At 41.9% G+C, this 27176-nt stretch overlaps 1 protein-coding gene across 1 annotated transcript in view; it reads right to left on the reverse strand.

The window, feature by feature from the left end:
- Window positions 1-27176, reverse strand: part of ptprt (protein tyrosine phosphatase receptor type T) — a gene marked incomplete at its 3' end in the record, with an annotated part of 451455 nt that overhangs the window by 55636 nt on the left and 368643 nt on the right. Inside the window, exons 23-25 of the mRNA XM_083939813.1 lie at window positions 18646-18735; window positions 14737-14846; window positions 7961-8048 (exon numbers count right to left, since the gene is read on the reverse strand). Coding sequence (XP_083795939.1) covers window positions 7961-8048; window positions 14737-14846; window positions 18646-18735 — 288 coding nt within the window. The remainder of the gene's footprint in view (window positions 1-7960; window positions 8049-14736; window positions 14847-18645; window positions 18736-27176) is intronic.

Here is a 27176-nt window from a genome sequence, read left to right on the forward strand (position 1 = left end):
TAGAATAAAGTCTTCTTACTGTAGGTCTGCAGGTGGAATAATTGTGCATTGCTGCACTGCTACAAACAATCAAGTACAAAGTAGACCGCTGTGAACGACACTTGAGTGTGTGTATGTGTAGACTATAGGTCAGGATTTTCTTATTCACTGAATCTGCATTGTGCTTGAAGAGTGTTTATTTGTGCAACTGTGTGTGTGTGTGTGTGTGAGTGTGTATGTGTTTGTGTGTACCCATGTATGTGTGTGTGACAGCTTGGTGAATGCTAATATTTGTTGTGGTTCTTTGGTCAAGCACGTCAGAGGAGTAGTTGGCTGACTTCAGAGCAGATTGGCAGACATGTTGGAAATCCACGCCAGGACAAGAACGGAGAAAGGAGGAGACTAAGAGAACATATAAGAAAAACAGAGAAGATGTGGAGAGCAAGAGCAAACGGAGGCAAGAAGGGACATTCAAACTGAACATGAGGCAGATTTTCCCCTCGGATGCTGTACAGGCTTGTGTCAATTGTCAATCCTACACTGATATTTAGGCAATTTTAACTATCTCACTATCAGAAACAAGATGTTATTAAAAATCTGTAAAATCTGCAGCCTATTGAGCATTTAGGGCGCACTCACACTGTCCTTCCGCACCACGCCCCGGGCTTTAGGATACTTGTCCCCCCCTCCCTCTCCCCCCGCGCCCCAGGCCCGTTTGTACTCACACTACCTGGGCCTCGGAGAATGCTTCTTGCTGCCTATACGTCATCCCGTCGTAACACGTCACACGCATTGATGATGTCATCGCAATGCGTCGCTTTGTTTCCAGATCTTTCAGTAGACCTCAGAGTTTTTGTGCGTCTTGTCGACTTTTCATCGACCAAATCTGCAGTAAACACTCCACCTCCGCATCACACCAACGTGAACGTTTCGCCGCCATTGTTTCAAATGTCCGCGCTTGGTCCCTCCTTCTTTTTTCTATGTCCCAACAGGCGCACATAAAGGACGTCAGAACCGCCGTAGGCCTCGTGCTCGTGCTAGGCTTTATCTGAAAAAACGGTTTTGGCCCGGTGCGGAAGGACAGTGTGAGTGCGCCCTTAGAGATGCTGGTGGAGCAGCATGTCCTTCAATTGGGCCCCAATGATCAGAGACGTCCTACACATTTCCTATCCTCAAATTCCTACTCAACACGGCAGCTGTGTTGCGCCATGTATGAGGATATAAAAAAAGAAATTAATGATTGCCGAACCCTATTGCTGAATTTAAGTATTGTTGCAGTCTGTATCTAAGCTCAGACAAAACAGACAGCAGGGTAGGACTCAGAGAAAACGTCACACTTACATATCCGTCTGCTACTATAGCACCACCACGGACATTGGCAAGGATTACACAGCACCGTTAAGATGATATTTCAGAGCCATGGTCGTGGCCATAGATGCAAACTTGCACAAAACTAATTAAGATGAACGATCAATAAGTCAGACAGACTACAGTAACACATTCAAATAAACTGCTCTGTTCCTGCACTCACTCTGTTATTAGTGGATGGAGACAGATTGGCAGGTTAACAAGGAAAATGCATTTTGGGCATTTTGCTAAAAAGGGGGAAGGCATACCCCTCCAAGAGCCTACTGCTTTCATGCATCCTGCTGGTTGCTTTTACATATAACCTCAGAGTGTAAAACATAATGACAAGCAGAGAAAGACCACGGAGGCAGCAGAAAAAAGAGACAGAATGGAGAAAATACTTTAAAAAGGATGAGAAGTAAAAAGGACAGAAAGACAAACAGACATACAGTGTTTTTAAAGCAACTCAACAAAACAAAGGATTCATATATAAGTTATTTCTTGCAGCCTATGAGTTTTGGACTTTTCAATCAGTTCCTCTTGGTCAGACCTGAAGTACAACACTTTACTCAAGCATGCAATAGAAAAGTGGGTATATCTATATTTGGGAAAGTACATCGTTTTTGGCAGAGGCTCAGACGAGGGGGAAGGGATCTGCAACATCAGGCTATTGTACTTCAGAGACAAAAAAATTGTACTTTTACCATTTTTCTACATGCAAAAAATGGGTCAATTCGATCTGAATACCATTCAAGGGTTAAATACATTAAAATGAAATGCTGCAATAAAGAAACCCTTTGTTTTTTCCGAGGTCTATCTGCAGTATTCTCAATGATGGAAAAAATAAGCAGTATGAAAACATAAATAAGCAAATCAATGGTCATCAAATGTGCAGGTAAGCTAGACGGTCTGAATGTAATATTAAATAAACACCATGGTGTCTTCAGATTCCAGGTTGTTCTGCAGCTTGACAGAAAATCAACTCAGGTCTGACTTCATCTGAATCATAATGAAAGTAAAAGTGATGGTTTGCATTGTAAGAAAGTCATCCAGCTTAGAAAATAGCTTGAAAGTGAGTCAACGGGTGAAAGGGTTGATTGATTTTCTTGTTATAGTACACGGCATCATTTAAATTTGAAACCATTCGGATTAAACTCAAAACGTTTTGTTGTTTCCACAGAAGTTAACAATCAAAGGATGAAAAGGAGAATTGTTGAAATAAGCTGAAAATGGAAATGCAAAGCTCCTGCTGACACATAACGTGTCTTATTGATTGGAAACTGTATTGAATTGTGACATGACTGTGTTGTATCACATCAAAGTTTAAAGAAAAGTTTATAGCCTAACAAACAGGCCTACTTACAGAATACAAAACACAAATAAACACACAAATATGCTGTGTAGGAGTGCACCAAACACAAATATGAAAAAGAAACAAGCTAATGAAAACACACCACCTGTTCCTCACCTTAATTCTCCTCCATATTAAACAAACCAACACACACAGATATGCACAAGCACATACCCTCTCTTTGCACATATGTGCATGCTCGTCAGTAAATCTGTTTATTTTGAAGGCATGCTTCAGTTGAATAACAAATGACCATATGGGAAGGTTGTTCTATGAACTGAGGGCTGAGCAGGACAAGATAAAAAAGGAAGAAGAAGTAAAGAGGAGGGGGAGGAGGGAAAAGACGCAGACAGATGCCTGTAATGAGGACACACTACTGCTCTTTGCCGTAACTCATATACCGTTAGACTTAATCAGACAGGATGAATGGAAGGATGTACTGGATAGGAACGAAAAAGTGAGAACACAAGATATGTGGGAATAAATAGGGCAGTAAGAGAAACTAGGGGGATTTTAAGTGAAGGTGAAAATAAAAATTCAAGGAAATGACACGACATTTGAGATGAAAAGACATGGGAGAATGAGAGAAAATGAAAGGGAGGTGTGGACAGGAGAGAAAGAGGGATGAGACAGGCAAACATAAGGGGGAGAGCAGATCGAGCAAGAAGGAGAAAAAAGAACAAATGCAGAAAGGGAGGAAAACAAGATGAGGGGGAGAAAAGAAAGTTGTGAGTAGTAGCGGGAGATAGGGAGGAGGACAGGAGGGGACGTGAAGAGACTGGGAGACAGTAGGCTGGTAGATTAACATTAACTCAGTGTGCTGAAGGGATTTCAAACATGGCATCAACCATTTGTGTTTGGCAGATGGCCGGAGGAAGAGTGTGTTAACACTTCAACTCAAATCAGCCCTTTCCAAACTGTGTGTTTGAGAAGGGAGAGAGAGAGAGACAGAGAGAGAGAGAGAGAGAGAGAGAGAGAGAGAGAGAGAGAGAGAGAGAGAGAGAGAGAGAGGTTGTGAAAATGATGTGTTGGTGTGTGTGCAGGAGGGAGAAATGAGAGCAAAGAAAGGAAAAGAGAGAGAGTTTGAGAGACGTCGCAGAAAGAAAAATGGACAGAAAGGATAGCAAGATTATCGCAGATGCCTCTGAGGGGATTTTTAGGGTCAGATGTTGGGTGTTGGTTTAAGTCTCACAAAGCCAGGCCATGAATTGAACTGCACTCATTGTAATCATTGTGATCTGCTGAGGCTCGATGGGTATTTGCTTTGGTTAGAAGTGCTGTCACTGACTGGGGACCAAAATTACTTTCCAGGCGACTAGATCAGACTTTAACAAGTGATGTCATTTGGACCTCTTCTTCTGTTAGACTTAAACATGAACCCACTCATCACTCACTCACTCATCTTCAACCGCTTATCCAGGGTTGTGTCGCGGGGGGAGCAGCTCTAGCCACATTAACCAGCTCTAACTGGGGGATCCCAAGGCGTTCCCAGGCCAATGTGGAGATATAATCTCTCCACCTAGTCCTGGGTCTTCCCCGAGGCCTCCTTCAAGCTGGACGAGCTTGGAACACCTCCCTAGGGAGGCGCCCAGGGTTCATCCTTACTAGATGCCCGAACCTCCTCAACTGGCTCCTTTCAATGCAAAGGAGCAGCGGCTCTACTCCGAGTTCCTCACGGATGGCTGAACTTCTCATGACCAGCTTTCATGACCATAGGTGATGATGATTGATTGGTAGATCGAGAGCTTTGCCTACCGGCTCAGCTCTCTTTTCGAGAGAGTAGAGCGACTGCAATACCGCCCCCGCTGCTCCAGTTCTCCAGCCAAACTCACTCTCCATAGTCCCATGGAGCTATGGCCTCAGATTTAGAGGTGCTGATCCTCATCCCAACTGTTTCACACTCGGCTGTGAACCGATCCAGTGAGTGCTGATGGTTACTGAGCGACAATGCCATCAGGACCACATAATAGAGACGAGATACTCAGCCCGCTGAACTGCAAACCCTTCCCACCACGACTAGGCCTCGATATCCTGTCCATGAAAATCACAAACAGGATTGGTGACAAAGTGCATCCGTGGCAGAGGCCAACCTCCACCCACAGTATCTCCTGGGGGACCCGTTCTTATGCCTTCTCCGGATCCACAAAGTAGACTTTACCAGAGAGGCTGAGTAGTGTGATACCCCTGTAATTGGCACACACCCTCAGGTCCCCCTCTTTAAATAGGGGAACCACCAACCCGGTCGGCCAATCCCTTGGCACTGTCAAAGACTTCCACGCAATGTTGAAGAGACGTGTCAACCAAGACAGCCCCTCCAAACCCAAAGTTTTACAGAATTTCTGGACGAATCTCATCGATCCCTGGGGCTTTGCCTCTGTGGAGTCGTTTGACTAACTCAGTGATTTCCGCCAGAGATATTGATATTGAATGATTCCCCTTCAGCCTCCAGCTCTGCCTCTACAAAATACGGTGTGTTAGGCAGATTAAGGAGTTTCTCAAAGTGCTCCTTCCACCGCCTGATTACCTCATCAGCTTCGGTCACCTGCGTCCCGTCCTTACTGTAAATAGCCCCCCCCCTGATGTGTTGAATGGTTTTCCAGAAGCACCTTGGTGTCACCCGAAAGTCCTTCTCCATAGCTGCGGCGGCAGCAGCATCCCGGCCGGCCCGCACACAACAACCGTCTCCACTTCTGCTGGTGTTCAGGGTGAGTCACTCTGAGTGGGGCCGATAGTTTGTTGAAGCCTACCCTTGTCAACACAGAAAGTCTGTCCACTCGGATCTTATTATGGGATGTGTACTTACTGTTTACAACCGGGTCAGCCATCTTTAAATGTCAACTCGGGGGTTGTGTGGATCAATGACTTTCCGAGTTCGAAACCCGACCTCTGGGAAATCCTGACTTCCATGTACAACTGGAATGCATCATTATACAGTGTATGGTTCTGAGATTGGGGCTTTAAAGCTCACTGTTTCAAAAGGGTTAATAAGTTCGACTTGACCTAAGAAAAAGACAGACAAGTCTTACACCCATATTTAAAGTTTAAGCTGCAGCCAGTCAGCCAGCCTGTCTCACTACATTTCCTTGTTCTAACACAGACAGCACACAAAGTCATTTCCCTGGGGGCCTTTTAAACATTTTCCCAAGAAAATTAGCCTTTGTACAATCACAGCAAGCAAGATGGACAGTTTCCATTACCAGGCCCTTGTAATTAAAGGATTTGTACTACTAGCAAATTTATCATAATTCCTGTTGGCTATCGGGTCCTTGACAGGCTATTTCATTTCAGTGCAGTGTTTCTTGTTAAAGCCTTCAGGTTAGTGCAGTGTCTTTGCCTTGACATCTAAACTCTCATAATGATATTTGCACAAACGCACAGATTTGTGCGCGCACTCACACTTTGCAAAATGAAACCACACAATCGCAATCTTGTGGATTGTACTGGCCATGTGTGCACATATGCAAATATGCATATACACTCATTCAATGAAACATCAACCACTAAATCTGCTTCTATTGTTCCGTCCTAATAGAGGCCAGGGGTTGACTTGTACAAGATAACAAGCACACACACACACACACACACACACACACACACATTATTAGTGCACAAAAAATCATAGCAAACACTTGACGTTAAACAGCCTCACATTCAAATGCTAATTCACACTCTATGCTATACACAGTGACTTACTCTGCAGATCATTACAGCAGCCTGCCTTTGCTCCAAAATGAATCTTCATTTTGACAAAAGTATTTCTGAATAAAATACAGACTGCAAGCTTTGATCTTGAGCAAGGATTAAAAATAAAATCTGTCTGCAAACTGAGAATGATTTCCCACAGTAGTTTCCTGTATCAGACAAACAGAAGTTTTAATGTTTTTTCTGTTGATTTCATTGTTTTGCTTGGATTAAATAGGTCTCACTGTCAGAGGTAGAGCGAATGTCAGATGTTCAAGTAAAATAGTATCATCCTCGAAAAGTGTTGCGTGCATTGGTCCTGACTGATTCAGTTTAGACCTGTGTCCTCCAGCTGAAGGACACCTCATGTTTTATTAAACCAAGCCCCCACCACAGTGACTTCCTGGTTGATCCAATACGGAGGTGCAAAAAACTGCAGTACTCCGAGTGTCCACTAGGAGCAGTTTGCATATAGGTCAGTTTCTCATTGACCCCCATGTTAAACAAGCCAATTTCACAGCATAATTAAACCTGTTTAAGGCCAGGTACAAAAAAACATTATAGTCTGTATGTTTAGGTTATATCTCCATGACAACACTGAGGGGGGTGAATTTTTTGGTACCAGTCTAGTTTTTATTTTATTGGAGGTTAAAGTTTATGAATAATTAGGGGTGCGGCCTCTTGAGTGACAGCTAGCCACTAACCCTCACTTCTCCTCGGAGGTATACATCAGCCAGATGGACGTATCTCCCATTACCCGCAACGTCACATGCATTCCCTTTTTTGGTACGAGGAAATGAGACAAAGTCAAAGTCAAGATGGCTACGACTCCGACGTAGGTGAGTACAATTGGATCATCTGGCCCAGACGGGTATGCTACGTCCATTTTTTTATACAGTCTATGCATTAAACCATTTGCTGGATATGGCTTTTTCCTTTCTGAACAATCAGCACCACAATGAATCTGTATGAATCTTCCTTTACAATACCTTAGTTTTAGACACCTCACGGCAATGAATGTAAATTAATAAAAAAGATAAATACTTGAAGATTATTATTAAAAACAGGATTTTTTCCAAATAAATAAAAAACAAACAGAACTACAAATCCAACCCAACATTTGATTCCAACGTTTGGTAATTGATGGCTTTAGATACTCAAATTTCAAACACATTTAGACCAGTATTTAAAAAAGTCTTTGCATATATCAGGCCTTATTCTCTCTGTGGCTTTAGTCTAACAGACATGAAAGCTTAACTGAAAGTATTTGAGGTGCATTCATAACACGGAAATCATGATATGATTTTACGAATTGGCTAACCAGTGAAAATAAACCATTTAAAATGAAATACCAACCCAACCCAAGCTTCAATCAGGCTGGACAGCTCACACCTAATGAATCAGTTCAAACCAAACCACACTAGAACAATTCAACTAAAATAAATAATTTGAAATAAACCAAAGCCACGCCAGACTAACCTTATCCATACCAAACCTCAACTAAAGTTTAAACTGAGCTTAAGTAAATCAATACAACAATCATAATCAGCAGGATGTAGGCCTACTACATGAGTAGTCCATTTGTGTCATTGCAGTACTCACAAGCGATGATGTTGCCATAGCGATTCTTGTTGCGGTTCTCGTCCTTCTTGGCTGTTTCCCAGGGCGCCGCCTGTCCCTCTGCCAGGGCCTGAACATACACACACACACACACACACACACACACACTATAGTTTCATATTGAGGTATAAACACATAGAAAAATGCATGCACATATGGCTTGCTGCCCAGAGCTTGTACACTAACACAGGCAGGCAGAAGTTAAAATAGTAACATGAATAGTAATGAAAAGACAATCAACTGACTCTCTACCACTGAGGGTGGTGAGGGTATTATGCATGAAACACAGCAGAACTCTTAGTTTTCTGAAAAGCTTGCAGGCAGATCACATGTCATTCAACTTTTTAAAACCATGACCAAATTAAAATCTAGCTGACTAGTGGACGGCAGTGGGGTCAGCTAGCTGTTATATAATATATAAACATGTCTGCTTTTGCTGTAAATGTAGAATTTGTATGCAATGAGACAATATATTGGTATCGAAAGCATTCTGTTTTCTGTTTTTAGTCCACAAAATATTGACCAATCAATTTTTACGCATCGGCCAAAATGCAAAATCATATCCAATCGGCTGTCTTCTGAAGATGTTTAAGCTTTGTATTATTTTTTTTATGTTATTATTGTTTATAGAGATTCACCTAGATGTCATCTGGACCTACAACACCAATGACTCAAACTGACCAACACATGAAAGAAGTCTTAGCCTGCATATCCCTTATCTGTTATCTGTAACTGGAGAACCCGGAGAAAACCCACACAGACACGGGGAGAACATGCAAACTCCAACAGAACCTGGAACCTTCTCACTGTGAGGCAACAGTGCTAACCACTACACCACCGTGTTCGACCCTCCAGGTAACATTTGAACTCAGCACAGATATGTTAAGAAAAACTCTAAGATTTATCAGTCCGATCAGGTCAGTTCATCCTTTGGTCAGGTAACTGTCCACCATATTTCAGCCAAATCTGGGTTACTTTGCTTATCAACAGACCAACATGCTGGAGTGAAAACATAACCCCTTTAAACCTTTTTGGCAAAGGTAATGTGCTGGATCCTACACTGAATTTAAAAGCAATCGACAATGAGGAGCATCTCAACAGTAGATGGAAAAAAATGTATTCCAGGAGTCTGAAACGAGAAAGGTAAACACTACAGGAGGTGAGAAAAGACAAAAACTTTGGGTTTGTTCTGTTTGTTTGTCTGAAAGATAATTTTCTGTCAGGTCTTTGTTGGATTAGACAGATTTCCCTTTCTCACTGCTGTGATGCAGGCCGGTGTGACAAGCTTTACAAACAGAGCAAGGACAAAATGAGTGTGTGTGTGTGTGTGTGTGTGTGTGTGTGTGTGTGTGTGTGTGTGTGTATGAGTACTTTACACGTGATGAACACACACAGTACAATTCTGTGTGTGAGAATGCAAATAATTTGGCATGCATATGTGCATGTCCCATATGTGTATATGTGTGTAAGATCACTTACAAGCTTTTGCAAAACAACCAAACCCCCAACTCTCAAAGGTCGCCATATGTCTCCCCTCCTTTACCCTGTTATCCACTACTGTTATTCCATCATACTCTTTATTCCCATTCTGTCGTTAACCCTTTTACCAATACTCAACACACACACACACACACACACACAATAACTCCCCTATATATGAGTCCATTAAAGGCTTAAGAAGACCATACAACCGCTTGCATTGTCAGTTATATGACCTACTTACACAAACACACACGCACTCACACACACACACTCACACACACACAAACACACACACACCGACTCTGACAGGGACACCAAAACTTATCACTCTATCAAGCAGAAAATGGATTATTTCAAAGTTGCATTTGGGCCTGAATGTGTGTGTGTACACACTGTATGTGTGCATTTTCTCTGTTGCATATATTCATTTACAAAGAAATGGGCTGAAAATTGATTTTAGACATTTTAGGTAGGAGGTTTCCGTAGGAGGGTAATGCGTGTATGTGTGTGTGTTTATGTGCACATTTGCATAAGGTGTGGGTTGCCTGTCCCTTTAAAACCTGGAATAAAAAAAAGACAGTCTCAATCAAACTTCTCTTTCTTTTTTTTTTGGGATCATTAATGTTCTAAATAAACACACACACACACACACACACACACACACACACACACACACGTACACACACAGGCACACACACACACACACACACACACACACACACACACACACACACACACACACACACTGTTTTACCAGCTAGTGGGTGTTTAAATTTCAATTACCAAAGTAATTATATTAAGAAATTGGAATTACAGTATGTTTGGCACAATAAATTAATTATATCAGAGAATCAGAAAAGCATTTTAGCATTTTAACTTGTTTGGTGAATCTTTTGTGTGTGTTAAACTCTAAAGTGGAAGGTGTCACCATGGAGTGCAAAATGGCTGGACAATTGAAAATTATTACCAATATACTCTATTATTATATATAATTATATATTATACTTATGAACAATATACACTAACCAGTGTGCAATAACTACTGCTAACAAATATAACACTTTTGAACCCTCAAATGGTTAAAGTGGGAGGATCTAATGCACAGAATAACAACAATTTTGTAATCTGGGTGTGAGAGGTTTTGATACCATTGAATGTAGTTTCAAATTACAATTTCAATCAGAAAACATTGAAAAATGGCGTAAAGAACAAACGAAGAAGGGCAATTGAATTTCCTGCAATGGGGCAGTTGGGGGTTCAGTGCCTTGCTCAATAGCACCACTGTTGTGCCCAGGAGATGGACTGGCACCTCTCCAGCCACAAGTCCACGCTCCATTCATGGTCCACATAGGGACTTGAACCAGTGACTCTCCGGTTCCCAGCCGAGTCACCTATGGACTGAGCTACTGCCGCCCCAAATGGATATACCATTTTCTCAAGGTTTATCTTATGAATCCACTATCATTGCAAAGGTTAGGATACAGTGGCCACACTAGTTAACTTGACCCACTGGGCAGTGTTCAGGCAATGCAGAATATTCATTTTAATGCAAAGGTGTGCTCTCAGTGGGGAGCAACACGCTGACAGTGTGGCTGCTGTCGCTGTTAGTGGGCTTAATGGGCTTCAACCATGGAGGTCATATTACATGCAGACGTGGACAAGAAGACACCATATGGGACGTGGTGGTAGACACACACACACACACACACACACACACAGGTGCCTCACCAACACATGCTCATACCTAAACAACAGAATAGGGTGATCGCCGAACTCCAAAAACAACATACGAGACTGTTGTATCTGATGATGTGAAATGGCCTTACGGTGGCAGCTTGAAACATGGTGATCACAGCGATCTTGTGACCATTACATGTGGCCGTTGTATTTAGGGTACTAGATTTAGGGTACTACTCGTGCTCGTACACGTGGGCACGCTCGTGCTCGTACATGTGCAAACATGCTTTACAAAAGCCCACCTCTCTCAAACTCACACTGGTCAAACGAACTAGGCTTTACCCGTAAAACCTGTTTTGGCCCGGTACGGAAGGACAGTGTGAGTGCGCCCTTATAACTATGTCACCTTACTTCCTCGTTTGCTCACGTGATAAGTACAAAGGTCACTTGAGGTCAACGCCTAACAACAAATGTAAATATTGTTGTTATAATCTGATCGCACAATTGACCTTTAAGGTCATTTTTGGAGTGAGGACAGTCTGATCCTAACAGATGCTCATGTACCTTACTGTAAAAACACATATAAGCATATATATATATATTATATATATACATATATATATATATATATTGTATTCAAGCCTGACTGGAAGATTAAAAGACATCCATTCATACCCACTTTTAATAGACAAGGATAGAGAAAATATGTTTTCATTGCAGAATGTGTATTTGTGTTTATGTATACTTTCCAGTATATGTCTATCTAATAAAGCCTCAATCTCCACCCCCCCCCCCACACACACACACACACACCTCCGCCCAACCCCCACCTCCACCCCTGCCCACACACAAAAACAAACACACACACACACACACGCACACACACTCCAAATGAATAAATCACATTTGCTCTCCCGTGAAACGTATCAGTGGGCATAAACCAAAATGACAGGAAGCAAATGAAAATATAACGTATGGCATCAAAGGGACATTTTTCAACACGCATGCAGAGTTGGTAATAGAAAATATTAATTCCTTTAAGAGTGCGAGGGAAAAGGACTCTTACTCAAATCTTTTCAAAGATTCATTCTGGGCGACAGAGACAAAGCAAATGAAGGAAAGTGAACACAGGAAGGAAAGAAGGGTTTTGGTGTGGGGATAAATGAATGAAAGGGGAGAAAATGGGGATTTGGATGGAAAATGATTCCATGGTAGAGCGCCCATGACAAAGAAGGATTATAAAAACGTCTCTTTATGAAAAACTGTGCTCTAAACAAACAGTCAGCTCAGGCAGAGAGTGGGGAAAAGCAACAGAGCAGGGGGTGGAAGACAGTCATATGGAAAGACAGATGCATGGGACGGGATGAACACCTTCATTACCTTAAGAAACAGGGAATGAAGGATAAAGTAAGACATATGATTTGAGTGAAACATCTCTCATCTCATCTCATCTTCATCAGCTTATCCGGGGCAGCAGCTTTAGCAGGGGACCCCAAACTTCCCTTTCCCGGGCCACATTAACCAGCTCTAACTGGGGGATCCCGAGGCAATCTCAGGCCAGTGTGGAGATATAATCTCTCCACCTATTCCTGGGTCTTCCCAGAGGCCTCCTCCCAGCTGGACGTGCCTGGAACACCTCCCTAGGGAGGCGCCCAGGGTTCATCCTTACCAGATGATCCTGAACCATCTCAACTGGCTCCTTTCAACACAAAGGAGCAGCGGCTCTACTCCGAGTTCCTCACGGATGCTGAACTTCTCCCCCTCTCTCTAACGGAGACTCCAGCCACCCTCCTGAGGCAACCCATATCGGCGGCTTGTACCCGCGACCTCGTTCTTTGGGTCCCAGCTTTCGTGACCACAGGTGAGGGTAGGAACCAAGATTGACCGGTAGATCCAGAGCTTTGCCTTCCTCAGCTCTCTTTTTCGTCACAACGGAGCGGTAGAGCGACTGCAACACCGCCCCCGCTGCTCCGATTCTCCGGCCAAACTCACGCTCCATCGTCCCCTCACTCGTGAACATGATCCCGAGGTACTTGAACTCCTTCACTTGGGGTCAGGACTCATTCCCTACCTGGAGTAAGCATGTGAAAGCTTACAGAGTGAAACATGATGTAGACAAAATAAAAGGAAGGTTTAAGCAGAACAAAGAGGTAGGGGGCAATGGTTGCTGGGGAAGAGGACAAGGGATCAAGAAGAAACACATTTGGGACAAAAATGTGAGAAAAGATACACTGATGGCAAAAAAAGTAGAAAATTTTGACAAACAAAGAAAGAAAGTAGAGAAACTGGGGAGAGCAGAATTTGTATTGCCTGTTTTTCTGATCATTAATATTGATGAGGTAAAGAGTTAATATTTGATGAGAGTCTTCCGTCCTCATATAACCTAATGCAATTCCACAACCTCTCCACTTCACACACAGATGCACACACACACACACACACACACACACACACACACACACACACACACACACACACACACACACACACACACACACACTGCAAAACCGGTAGGTGACTACAGAGAAAGAGAGGAAACATGGATGCCGCAGTGGCAAAATAAAGGAATCTGGATTTATCTCATCTTCAGCCTCTTATCCGGGGTCGGCAGCTTTAGCAGGGAACCCCGAACTTCCCTTTCCCGGGCCACATTAACCAGCTCTAACTGGGGGGTCCTGAGGCGTTCCCAGGCCAGTGTGGAGATATAATCTCTCCACCTGGTCCTGGGTCTTCCCTGAGGCCTCCTCCCAGCTGGACGTGCCTGGAACACCTCCCTAGGGAGGCGCCCAGGGTTCATCCTTACTAGATGATCCTGAACCACCTCAACTGGCTCCTTTCAACACAAAGGAGCAGCGGCTCTACTCCGAGTTCCTCACGGATGCTGAACTTCTCCCCCTCTCTCTAAGGGAGACTCCAGCCCCCCTCCTGAGGAAAACCATTTCGGCCGCTTGTACCCGCGACCTCGTTCTTTCGGTCATGAATCTGGATTTATATATTTAGAAATTTCAACCTTTTTATTGACTCATAAACTAAAAACTGATCACCTGTGACAAGTATACTTTTGATATGATAGTATTTTGATACCACATGTTTAAAACAATGCAATCTCTGTTCATTATATATCCCAATGTAGCAAATGTACTGAAGCTATAATATAATATATATAAGCTATCTTTAAAGAACCCAAGGCTGCACAGATAAAACAAGAGGTAAGAACATCTATTGGTTCAGTGTTTACAAGTGAAGCAACATTATAGAGACATAAAGAATGTTTAGGGCAAACATTTCGAACGTGTCGGTACGTGACTTTTTCTGTACCAGCCCTGTACGCAGGTTGTTATATATCCTATTAGTATTGTATCAAAATGTTTATACACTGGTATTGTGACAACCTTACTCAGGGGTCATATAAACATTTTATTGTATCTATTACCTGCGTGCTGTAGCTGCAAAACGCTGACCTTCTTGCTAATAGCTGCTTGTAATGTTGAATGTTGTCAATATGAAGATTGATGTCTGTTTTACTGTTGTTCTCATTATAAGCAAATTGTGTGTGTGTGTGTGTGTGTGTCTGTGTGTGTGTGTGTGTGTGTATTTACCTCATATTCCTCCTTGAAACCATAGCCCTGTCCACATTTCATCTGGGTGATGTGTTGAAGGAGGTCTGCAACTCGAATAGCTGGCTGAAACTGACCGGCCTGGAACTGACCTGCAGGAAGAGAGATTTACAGAGGAAGAGATGAAGAGGTGAATATACTGTATAAACAAGGGAATCGATGCAGTACCATTCGCTGTGGGTGGTTGGAAGGGCCTTGAAAATGATCACAACCAACATAGCAAAGCGAATCTAAGTAAGTAAGTACATCAATAATTCATTATCATTGCTTATGTGTCGGTGACTGACTAATAAGCTAACTGAATATGTCGGACTTGTTCCAAGCATCTGTCGATACAGTACCTTGACTGAAATAGTAAATAAGGGACTTTGCAAACTACCGACTCTTCCTCAATATAACAAACTTTCTGAGTCAATGTTTCAATGTCAAACTCCACTGCAACTTATTTGGCAAGTACCAAACTTACACACTAATGTACCTGTGGCATACTGTACTTTAATTCACCAAAGGCAATCAGAATAACCAACAGATTAACTAGATGCTGACTCATGAGTAAATGCTTCTTTTGTTTTGGTGGATTAAGTCTCTAAATGGCAAAAATGGATTAACGAAGTAACTTGTCCACTGACTTATGCCCTTTAGCGTTATCAACCTCTGCTTTGAGCCCTGATATTGCTGTAGTTTGGGAAATTAGACACAGAAACTGAGGTTGTTTGTTGACCTCTGCAGGCTAAAATATTCACTTTACTACTCTAGTAAGTAGGTGTCAAAGTCAAGGCCTGGGGGCCAGATCCGGCCCGTGAATGAATGATCTTGGCCCCCGGGATGATATTTGATTAGTATTAGGACCGGCCCGCACGCCACAGCCGCCTGGTGCTGGTGTTTTTCACGCACCAAAACTACATTACCCACAATGCAACGGTAGCCCGCAAACTCACTGCAGCACCGCAAATGGGTTCATTATTCATCAGCATTCAGGTCAGATTTCAGCCCCCCCTCCCCAATAATGGCTAAAGGGAAGTCGGACGATGAGAACAGGGTGTTTGAAGCTCGAGCACATGTTCACAAAGCTGTGCGTCTTTATCTTGATATTAAGGAACATGTTTAATGTTTGAAGGACGTTTTCTTTTTTGCTGTTTGCCTGTTGAAAATGTTTTCCTTGAAATAACTAAAGTCATACAAAAATCTTGCTTTATTCATGTGTTTTGTCTTTGGAGGAAGTTTGTTTTTGTCTGTTGAAAAATGTTTTCACCTGAAATTACTGACAGAGCCGTACAAAAATATTGGATTATTCATTTAATTATTAAATAAAATACGGTACACTGTGTTAGGTCTTGGTTCAACAGGTTATAGGCAATCATTTTAATATGTTTTAATAAACATTGAACCAGTCCGGCCCTCGGCTTGTAGCAAATTTGTTTTTTTGGCCCTCTGATGTATTTGACTTTATATGTTTCTCACAGTTTCTCAGCCACACTCTTGCTCATTTCTGTAGTCCAGCCCCGACCTTCACCTACGATAAGGTTTACAGCTCTAACAGAATAACTTAATGACTGACTGACTGGCTAGTTAGCTAACTTACTTACTGATAGGCAGACAGGCTGGCTAACTAACTGACACACAATTTATTGATCTACCTAGCTAGCCAGCTAACCAACTAACAAACTGGATGACAGGCTAGCTAACTGACTAATGCGCTATCTGATAATCTTACTACATGCTAACTAACTAACTAAATAACTAACTCAAGTTAACTGAATATAAGGGGGGCTGCAGGTAGGACATGTTTTTATAGGCTGACCCCGAAGTTAGCATGGCCCTGGGTTCCCTTGACATAAAGTCAATGGGAGTTTTCCCCCAATTAAATGATTTTTCGAAGCATTAATGAAATCGTCAGAAATAACGAGCTAAAGTTAGGCTGTAAACAAACTACACTACCCACTAGCTCCGGACTGATTTGACCAATACAGCATGTTGACGTTTGTATAATTTAGGCTCTTGTTAGCAACTGCATTTTTAAGACACGGACAAGCTTCAAAATTCACAAGCTGCATATCTACTGATGTATTTTACCTCATAGAGCAAAATGTTAAAATCTATTAAGACTGTGTTATCTACAGACCTTAATTCAAGTCATAATCCGTAAGATTTGAGAAGCCTTGTTTTTAGCTGCCTCTTTGGTGTAAGATGTAACTGCAGGTGCCTGTGTATGTAGCCCTCCCCCCTCCATAGGTAGTAATTAACAGACAACTAACTAGATGAAAATTGTGGCACCTAATCAAAAGCCCATTTAAAAAAAAACATCGACTTCAAGATGAGGTGCGAGAGCAAAAATGCTGACTCAAGTCGGGATTTTAAGGCAAATTCCTGCAGTACTAAATTTACCTACCTAGCTGACTAACAAACTGGATGACTTGGCTAGCTAAATAACTGGGCCTAACATTAACCAGCTAGCTTACTAAGTAACTGATGGATGCATGACAAGCAGAATACCTAATGCCCTTTTTAACTGTTTGACTATCTAACTACCCAGCTTGCTAACTACTGTTGTATTTAACTAACTGACTTGCCTATTTGCTAACTAATTAATTGCCTTTATAACCATCTAGCTAGCTAACTGACTGACTGACTGACTGGTTGATTAACTTAAAAGCTGCCTAACTGACTGACTCACTTAACAGACAATTAACTAGATGAAAATTGTGGCACCTAATCAAAAGCCCATTTAAAAAAATCATCAACTTCAAGATGAGGTGCGAGGGCAAAAATGCTGACTCAAGTCGGGATCTTAAGGCAAAATCCTGCAGTACTAAAATGACCTACCTAGGTGACTAACAAACTGGATGACTTGGCTAGCTAACTGACTGGGCCTAACATTAACCAGCTAGCTTACTAAGTAACTGATGGATGCATGACAAGCAGAATACCTAATGCCATTTTTAACTATTTAACTATCTAGCTACCCAGCTTGCTAACTACTGTTGTATTTAACTAACTGGTTTGTCTATTTGCTAACTAATTAATTGACTTTATAACCATCTAACTGACTAACTGACTGGTTGGTTGATTAACTTAAAAGCTGCCTAACTGACGGACTCACCAACTAACAAAGTGACAAACCTAAGTTCTGTTCTGTATTTAACTAACTGACTTGCCTATTTGCTAACTAATTAATTGCCTTTATAACCATCTAACTAACTGACTGACTGACTGATTGATTAACTTAAAAGCTAACTAACTGACTGACTCACTTAACAGACAATTAACTAGATGAAAATTGTGGCACCTAATCAAAAGCCCATTAAAAAAAAACCATCAACTTCAAGATGCGGTGCGAGGGCAAAAATGCTGACTCAAGTCGGGATCTTAAGGCAAAATCCTGCAGTGCTAAATTAACCTACCTAGCTGACTAACGAACTGGATGACTTGGCTAGCTAACTGACTGGGCCTAACATTAACCAGCTAGCTTACTAAGTAACTGATGGATGCATGACAAGCAGAATACCTAATGCCATTTTTAACTATTTAACTATCTAGCTACCCAGCTTGCTAACTACTGTTGTATTTAACTAACTGACTTGCCTATTTGCTAACTAATTAATTGACTATATAACCATCTAACTGACTAACTAACTGACTGGTTGATTAACTGGTTGATTAACTTTAAAGCTGCCTAACTGACTGACTCACCAACTAACAAAGTGACAAACCTAAGTTCTGTTCTGTATTTAACTAACTGACTTGCCTATTTGCTAACTAATTAATTGACTTTATAACCATCTAACTAGCTAACTGACTGACTGACGGACTGGTTGATTAACTTAAAAGCTACCTAACTGACTGACTCACCAACTAACAAAGTGACAAACCTAAGTTCTGTGCACGTACCACTCTGGTAGGAGAGCTCCACAGATTCACAGCCTCCATAGGGAAAACTCTGCAGGGTCAGAGAGGGCTGGGCGAGTGACGGCTGGCTACTGTCTGTTAATGGAGAGAGAGAGAGAGAGAGAGAGAGAGAGAGAGAGAGGGATACTGTATGTTACCATGACAACACAACCTCCCCTCTTTGGAAAAAAAACCCACACAGCCCACAATCATATGTGCACTGCGCACACACTGCACAGTATAGACACACTCTAAGTGAGAAAAAGATTGGTCGCAGATGACAAGTGGTGAGTTAAATGAGTCACTTAACACTCTGAGACCTGATTGGTGGCCATGACGTTAGGACAGTTAATTGGAATATCTCTCTTTCAATTAAGGAATGGACAGATTGATTGGATGAGTGTATGGGCTCTATTAGTTAGGACAGATGGGGGGGGTAGGGTAGATGAAGGGTTCAGGGAACAGAGGGACTGGTGGAGGATAGTCACATTTCAAGAGCTGCAGCAGAGTACCTAAAAAGATAGCCTTTTTTTGTGTGTGGAGATATCTCATAAAAGTGGATGAAAGCAATACACATGCTGCATCCACTGCATGAGGGAGAGCTGAAGAGGAAGGTCCCAACATGATTACTCTAGGGTGGAGAGGAACACACTGATTAAAATAAGGAGGAAATGGGAAGGAGACTAGTGCAAAGTAATATAAAAGGAGAAGAAAAATAGCACAAACTGAATGAGCTGAAAAGGAGATTTATTAGTTTTCAATAGTTGGAAGAAGCCTATTCAAAGTTTTGTTTTAATCGACATTTTTGAAATGTGGCTTTAATAAATAAAATGTCATTGTGCTCAGTGCTGTGGCAATATGGCTTCTGAGAACCAGCCAGGCCAGCAGACTCACTGATGTCAGGGAGTGTGTGTATGTGTGTATGTCTCAGGGAAAAGGGCTTATATAAAGGGCTAATATAAAACTGCATGACTCTATGATTTCTTAATAAAGCTATTTGCATGTTAATGATGGCTGTGGATACATTAGTGGCCTAAAGTGGTTTCTCCATAAGCCAATCTAAACACCGGCTTCCCTAAACGAATGAAGAATGAGCCGGCCACATGGGTCATTTTGCAGCTCCTCTAGTGTGTGTGTGTGTGTGTGTGTGTTGAGTATTGGTAAAAGGGTAAACGACAGAATGGGACGAAAGAGTATGATGGAAGAAGAGTAGTGGATAACAGGGTAAAGGAGGGAAGACAAGAGCAGGAGCAGAGGAGAACAAATGGGAGGTAAAAAGAAGTGAAAGAAATGAGGGTAACAACAGGATGCATTGAGACGCAACACAGAAAAGAGGAGGGAAGAGAGGAGAGAGATAGAGAGATAGAGAGATGTGACAGGAGACAGATGAGGGGAAAAGGTGAAGGAAAGACAGGAGTAAAGCGTTTAGGAGAAAAGAAAAGGTCAGGACAAACACAAACTGTCTGCTCACTGAAAAAGAACCGGGTTGTACTTCACACTTCACCTTCACACTACGTGTTTCCTAACTGAGAATTCACTCCAGCGCTGCATCGTAGCACATTAATCTGTAAAAATATGTATTCATTCTTTCTGTCTTCTGTCTCTTTTGTACTCCTGAGTCCACCTGATTTACTCGTTTGCCCCGTCAAATACATTTTAGCAGTTCTCCCCGTGTCTGCGTGGGTTTTCTCCGGGTTCTCCGGTTTCCTCCCACAGTCCAAAGACGTGCAGGTGTTCGGTTCATTGAGGACTCTAAATCACCCGTAGGTGTGAATGGTTGTCTGTCTTTGTTCGTCTCTATGTGTCCTGTGATAGACTGGCGCCCTGTTCCTACGTGGTCTCATGGGAGGGCGTATAAATAGCACGCCACTTTTCATGACTTTCATGACTTTTTGCGTGCATGTCTACGCATATTAAGCTTTTACCGCGTCATTTAACGCCCGTAGTTCTCCAGGGTTAGGGTTAGGGTTAAAGTTAGGGCATTTCACGCCCGTTATTTCAGCCATCCTTCACATGAAATATTGATTTAAAAACAACCCTCTGACAGAAAGCTCCACCATTTCGTATTTCTCCGCAAGGTGGCGGAGAAATACGAACACGTGGGTTTTCCCTCAATGACATTTGTGCGTGAAATGACAACGCCATCTCTACACTATACAAGTCAATTGAGACTAAATGGCGTGAAATGACACGCAAAAATCATGAAATGCGTTGTAATTATACGCGAGATGGCTTGAGAGAAATAGCGTCTTATTCACACGCCTTTTGGTGAGACCAGGCTGCCTGTCCAGGGTGGACCCCGCCTCACGCCCGATGTCAGCTGGGATCGGCTCCAGCGCCCCCGCGACCCCGACCCCGGGATAATCGCTTGAAGATGAATGAATGAATGAATGAATGAATGGAAATGAACCCTTTTCTAAGTCCAGCCCCCCTTGGTTACTGTCGCTATGCCTGGCAAACTGAATAAAATAAAAAATGACCATAAAATCTTGGTGGGATAACAAATGAAGTTGATAATAATATTATCTCCGTTTGGCTTAATGTTTGTCTCTTTTGCTTTATCTTTATTTTATTTGCACTTTATTTTTCTTTACTATAGTTTCAGTTACTGGTTGTGGCTCACTGACGGCACCACTACTACTACCCACTTAAAACATTATATTTCCGAACAAGAAAACACAGAATTATGCAAAAATACAATAAGCAGACTAACACAAAATCACAAACCTAATCACATGTGCCATGCAGCTATCACACACACACACACACACACACACACACACACACACAGGCACACACACACATACCTTCCTGCCTCCTGCACCTGCAATACAAGCGTGTGCATTTGCATGCCTATTTTACAGTATATGTGGCTGTGTGTTAGTGTGTGTGTGTGTGTGTGTGTGTGTGTGTGTGTGTGTGTGTGTGTATGTGTGTGTGTGTGTGTGTGTGTGTGTGTGTGTGTGTGTGTGTGTTAATTCACACCAAGGTCAAATATGCACTAAGCCAGGCATGAAATCGAGTCATAGCAGCAGCTCCACAACACTGACTATGATGAAGACATCTCAATGCTAATGGGGAGATTTATTGACCCCACAGTAACAGGGGTGTGCCTGTGTGTGTGTGTGTGTGTGTGTATGTGTGTGTGTGTGTGTGCGTGCACGTCTGTCTTTGGGTGATATAGAGACATATGGAGAGTGTGTGCAGAGTGTGTGTTTGACAGGAGAGATGCACTGATTGAGAGAGTAAGAGAGAGAGAGAGAGAGTGTGTGTTGGGAGTGTGTTGGGAGTTTCTTTGCGCGTGCGAAGGCCGTTTATGCTCTCAGTGTGTATGTTAATGTAGCCCTTCATGCTTGGCAGTGTGCTATATAAAGTTCCTCCTCCCACCCTGTGACTTTATTAAGACCGTTATGGAAGACTTCAACTCTCAGTTACCTCTTAACTCCTTCTACCTGTGTTTAAATAAAAACCCCTCCACAGTTAGAGGTAAAATGCTGTTATGCAGCTATGTAACCTTCAGTTGTGGTGTGTCTTTGCATGATGAATGCAAATATGACTCTGCATCTGCTTGTTTGTGACAGTGTCTGCATCCATTTTGAGGTATTTCGCTATGGAAGACAGGACAAACTGTCAAAAATGTTGAACGGAGTTCAAAGCACAGTATTATAGGACTTAATTGGACAGCTGCAGTATTTTATGTAGCCGTTGCATATCTACTGTAAGCAAAAGCTCAGGACAAGCCGTGAAATGCTCCGATCAGGGTTCTCAATTAACACCCGGCAACCCGCCAACCCGCCAAATGCAGGTTAAAATTAATTTTGGCGAGTGTTAATATTAACTTACTAGCCAGTTTTGCCGGTGATGTACAATATGCCGCATTACATGCATGATACAAGGCTCTGTTCTCTGTCATTTATTCCCGTGGCAGTACTTCAGTTGGCAATGAAACCAGCGTGAGAAACCATGGAAACGGAGCGTCCAACAGAAAACACAAAGAAGAAGAAGAACGAACAGAGCCGAAGCAGGAAAATAGACAGAAAGAGGAAGGAGTTAGCTAACGTTAGTAAAGTAAAATTCATATTAAACTTAATGACTAAAGAGGAGGGCGTTAGCTAACGTTAGCAAAGTAAAGTCAAAAGTTCAGATTAAACTAAATGACTAAAGAGGAGGGAGTTAGCTAACGTTAGTAAAGTAAAGTCAAAAGTTCAGATTAAACTTAATGCGGCAGTGGTTGTGACGGACTTCTGTGGGCGAGAAGAGGAAAGAAGCAGGGGATGAGGATATCAACAGAGAAACGAAGAAAAGAAACTTGAATGCCAAATGGCTGACGGGTCGTGAACGGCTTGTGTCTGATGACGAATATTGTTTGTTTGTTTGATCACAAACATGTCGCCATGGTTTGTCAGGCAAAAGATATAAAACAAAAAGAACAATTTGGTGGTGGGAACTAGTCATTTTGTTGTATGCATGTTCTATAAGTAAGTAGTAAGTAGGTAGGTAGGTAATTTAGATCCCTGGTTCCGATTATATCACAGTAAGAAGAAGAAGAATTCCTTTATTTCTGCCGCAATGGGGAAATTCAATTTTCACTCTATTATTTTTACACACATAGGCCTGAAATACACACACATGCACAGACAGGACCTATATTCATGCAACTAAAGGAGAGATGTTAGAGCGAGCGGGCTGCCAGTGACCGGCGCCCCGAGCAGTTGGGGGTTCGGTGCCTTGCTCAACAAGAGATGAACTAATTCAGGAGATGAAGTGGCACCTCTCCAGCCCCCAGTCCACACTCCATTCATGGTCCACACAGGGACTCTAACCAGCGACCCTCAGGTTCCTAGCCAAGTCACCTATGGACTGAGCTACTACCTACCACAGGAGTAATACAGACCGATGCGACGCAGAGTGAGTCGTTGCTTTTAAAAAATGTATTTATATGTAAATGTATGTAAGTATGAAAGCAATTGTTCTTTGTTTTGTTTTAAATAGAGTTCACAATAAAATAGGCCTTCCTAGGCTGGCTGCCTGCACAAACTGAGGTGGTTGCTATGAAACATAACCTACACTAGCAGTTATCTATTCTAAAAAAAATAATAAAAATAAAAAGTACACTGCGATTCCCCAGCTTGGGATCAATAAAGTATTTCTATTCTAAGTACTTATACTCTTTTATCATTCACACAATAACACAAACAAATTAAACAATCAAGGCAGTGAAGATCAGCATGTTCTGTTAAAATGACTGTTTCTGTCAAACGAGTCTGTCGGCTTTGATGAAAGCATATAAAATGGCTTAAGTTTAGTGCGTTCTGACACAGTAAAAAAAAGTTCTCAGACATGGAGTTACACTGAATCTTAGACTTCGTAGCCATTGCTTTTGAGTACAACACCATGGCTATGAACCAATAACATGCCTTAATTTGAGCTACCCATTTAAAAACTCAATATAATACACTGGCATCAGCGATTACTGCTGAACCCAATCATACTAAAATTAAATGACTTCTGTACAGTAGCGACTGAATTCCCTTACAAAGGAAGACGTCATTTCCACTCTCTGTTCTTATTCATTACATTATGCATCAGTCAGCGCACAGTAATTAGATCGGTAACGGTCAAACAATAATTGAAACTGAAATTGGAATTAAGTTGAATGCTATTACAACATAACCATTGTCATCTACAGACTTCCATAAACGCTGTAACAATCACATAAAGTGTATTAAACTATAAAGTTCCACTGTGCTGCATGAGAATGAATATCCAACCATACAACAGACTTTACATTTGACATATGTCTATCTATCTATCTATGTGTCCTGTGATAGACTGGCGTCCTGTCCAGGGTGGACCCCGCCTCACGCCAATGTCAGCTGGGATCGGCTCCAGCCCCCCGTGAAGAGGCTGAAGATGAATGAATGAACATTAACTAATTTTGGGACTTTTGGGGAAAACCTGCAGTCCTCGCACATACTACCTTTATAAAATCTTACATTTTAACATTATGGCAAAGTCCAATATGCACACGTCCTGTTATCATGGCTCTGTTTTGGTCTCCACCAACTTCTGGGGGGGAACATATCTGTCTACCGTATTTTTCGGATTCTTAGTCACAGTTTTTTTCATAGTTTGGCCGCAGGGGTGCGACTCTGGAGCGACTTATGTGTGTCATTATTAACACATGCCCTGGCTATTATTTAAGTCAGTCACGTAAGAGACTAGGCTTATATCAGCAATCGTCACACACACACACGTCAACCAATCAAAATTGGGGGTCGTGGGGGGGGGGGGGGGGGGGGGGGGGGTCATGGCAGAAGTGCATTGTGAAAAAAAAGATGCTAGCTGCTACTTCTGTACCGTTGAGTTGACGAAGAAGAGTTCAGTGGATTCAGTGGTTAGCAGTGACAGAGTGTTTGGTAAACGTAGAGCAGGTTCTATATGTTATAGTTCTGTGTGATTAGCAGTGACAGAGTGTTTGGTAAACGTAGAGCATGTTCTATATGTTATAGTTCTGTGTGATTAGCAGTGACAGAGTGTTTGGTAAACGTAGAGCAGGTTCTATATGTTATAGTTCTGTGTGATTAGCAGTGACAGAGTGTTTGGTAAACGTAGAGCATGTTCTATATGTTATAGTTCTGTGTGATTAGTGACAGAGTGTTTGGTAAACGTAGAGCATGTTCTATATGTTATAGTTCTGTGTGATCAGTGGCAGAGTGTTTGGTAAACGTAGAGCATGTTCTATATATTATAGTTCTGTGAATGACTCTTACCGTAACATGTTACGTTAACACACCAGGCACTTTCTCAGCTCGTTGTTTATGCGTCATATAACGTAAACACTTATTCAGCCTGTTGTTCTCTATTCTAGTTTTATTTTAAACTGCCTTTAAAGGTGAAATGTCGTTTCTTGGATTTAATCAAATAAATGTCCCCAAAAAATGCGACTTATATTTGTTTTTTCCTTCTTTATTCTGCATTTTCGGCCGGTGAGACTTTTACTCTGGAGCCAGATTACTCCTACCACTGGACTGTACAACTCCAATAAATGTCAATCTAACAGAGATTATCTGTTGTATCCGTCTCTCTAGCAGCCGTGTATCTGTAAATGTACAAATGTCTCGAATTGCATAGAACATTCTCTGCAAACCCTTTAAAGGTCAAAGGTTAAGAGCTGGATACACTTATTCTGCTTAAAGTTTAAAACATTAACAGCAAGTGTTTTGTTTTTAAAAAAAAGGCGGAAAAGCCGGCTGTTAAGTTTATCCACGTCTCTCTTTTTCTTCCTCTTTCTGTCTTTCTCTGAAGCACAAGGTCAGGTTCAACTTCATTTTATTAGCGCGGAGCATGGTCTGTGTAATTCTCTTCAGTATAGATGATGTATTTGAAACATATTACAGCCTGTAGTGGAATAGCGAGCGCTCGCATAAAAGCTGGAAGATACAAGTGTAGCGGAGCTGGAGGAGACGAACAAGAGACCGAAGGTAATGTAGACAGAAATCAGAAGGAAAAAAGTGTAAAGTGTGTAAAGTAAGGTCTCAATTTAACACATAAATGGCACATGAGGGTACTCGTGTTTATCCAAAGTAGTCTTCAAAGGAACTCATATAAAATAAAGATATAAATGATGGTTCCAGGTCTCAAACTTTCTCCGTTTTCTCCTCCTCTTTCGCCGTTAGGTTAAATGCTGCCAAGACGTTTGTGATTGGTTTAAAGAAATACAAACAGACCCGGAGATTTTCCCCGTATCCCAGAATGATAAGCCAGTGTTGCCAGACCATATTCCAGATTTGCCACCTTCAATGCAAAGTGAGTACCAGAGTTTTCACGAGAAATAACCGACAATTAACTGTTAACAAAAGTCTTTTCTTGGCCTCCATGGTGTGCAATATAGGAGCATATAATATGGGATAATTGGCAATACCAGCAGTATTAAGTTTCATGGATTGACATGTTTTTAGCTATATCCGCTGTAAATGAGCTCTTTATGCAACTAGAACAGACTAAAGATAAATGTGGCTCTTTTATGTAACTCAATTACATGTTTTATATATATATATATATATATATATATATATATATAAATACATTTCTATAGATATTATTATAGTTACTGGAAGTGTGTCTGTCTCTGTCTTTGTCTCTCTCTGTCCATCCAGCCTGGTCTCACCAAAAGGCGTGTGAATGACACACTATTTCTCTTAAGCCATCTCGCGTATAATAACAAAGCATGTCCTGTTTTTTGCGTGTCATTTCACGGCATGTAGTCTCAATTGACTTGTATAGTGCAGAGATGGCGTTGTCATTTGACGCACAAATGTCATTGAGGGAAAACCCACGTGTTCGTATTTCTCTGCCACCTTGCGGAGAAATACGAAGTGGTGGAGCTTTCTGTCAGAGGGTTGTTTTAAAATCAATATTTCATGTGAAGGATGGCTGAAATAACGGGCGTGAAATGCCCTAACCCTAACCCTAACCCTAACCCTAACCCTTACCCTAACCCTAACCCTAACCCTAACCCTAACCCTAACCCTTAC

Source organism: Echiichthys vipera (genome assembly GCF_963691815.1).
Source record: "Echiichthys vipera genome assembly, chromosome: X".
NCBI lineage: Eukaryota > Metazoa > Chordata > Actinopteri > Perciformes > Trachinidae > Echiichthys > Echiichthys vipera.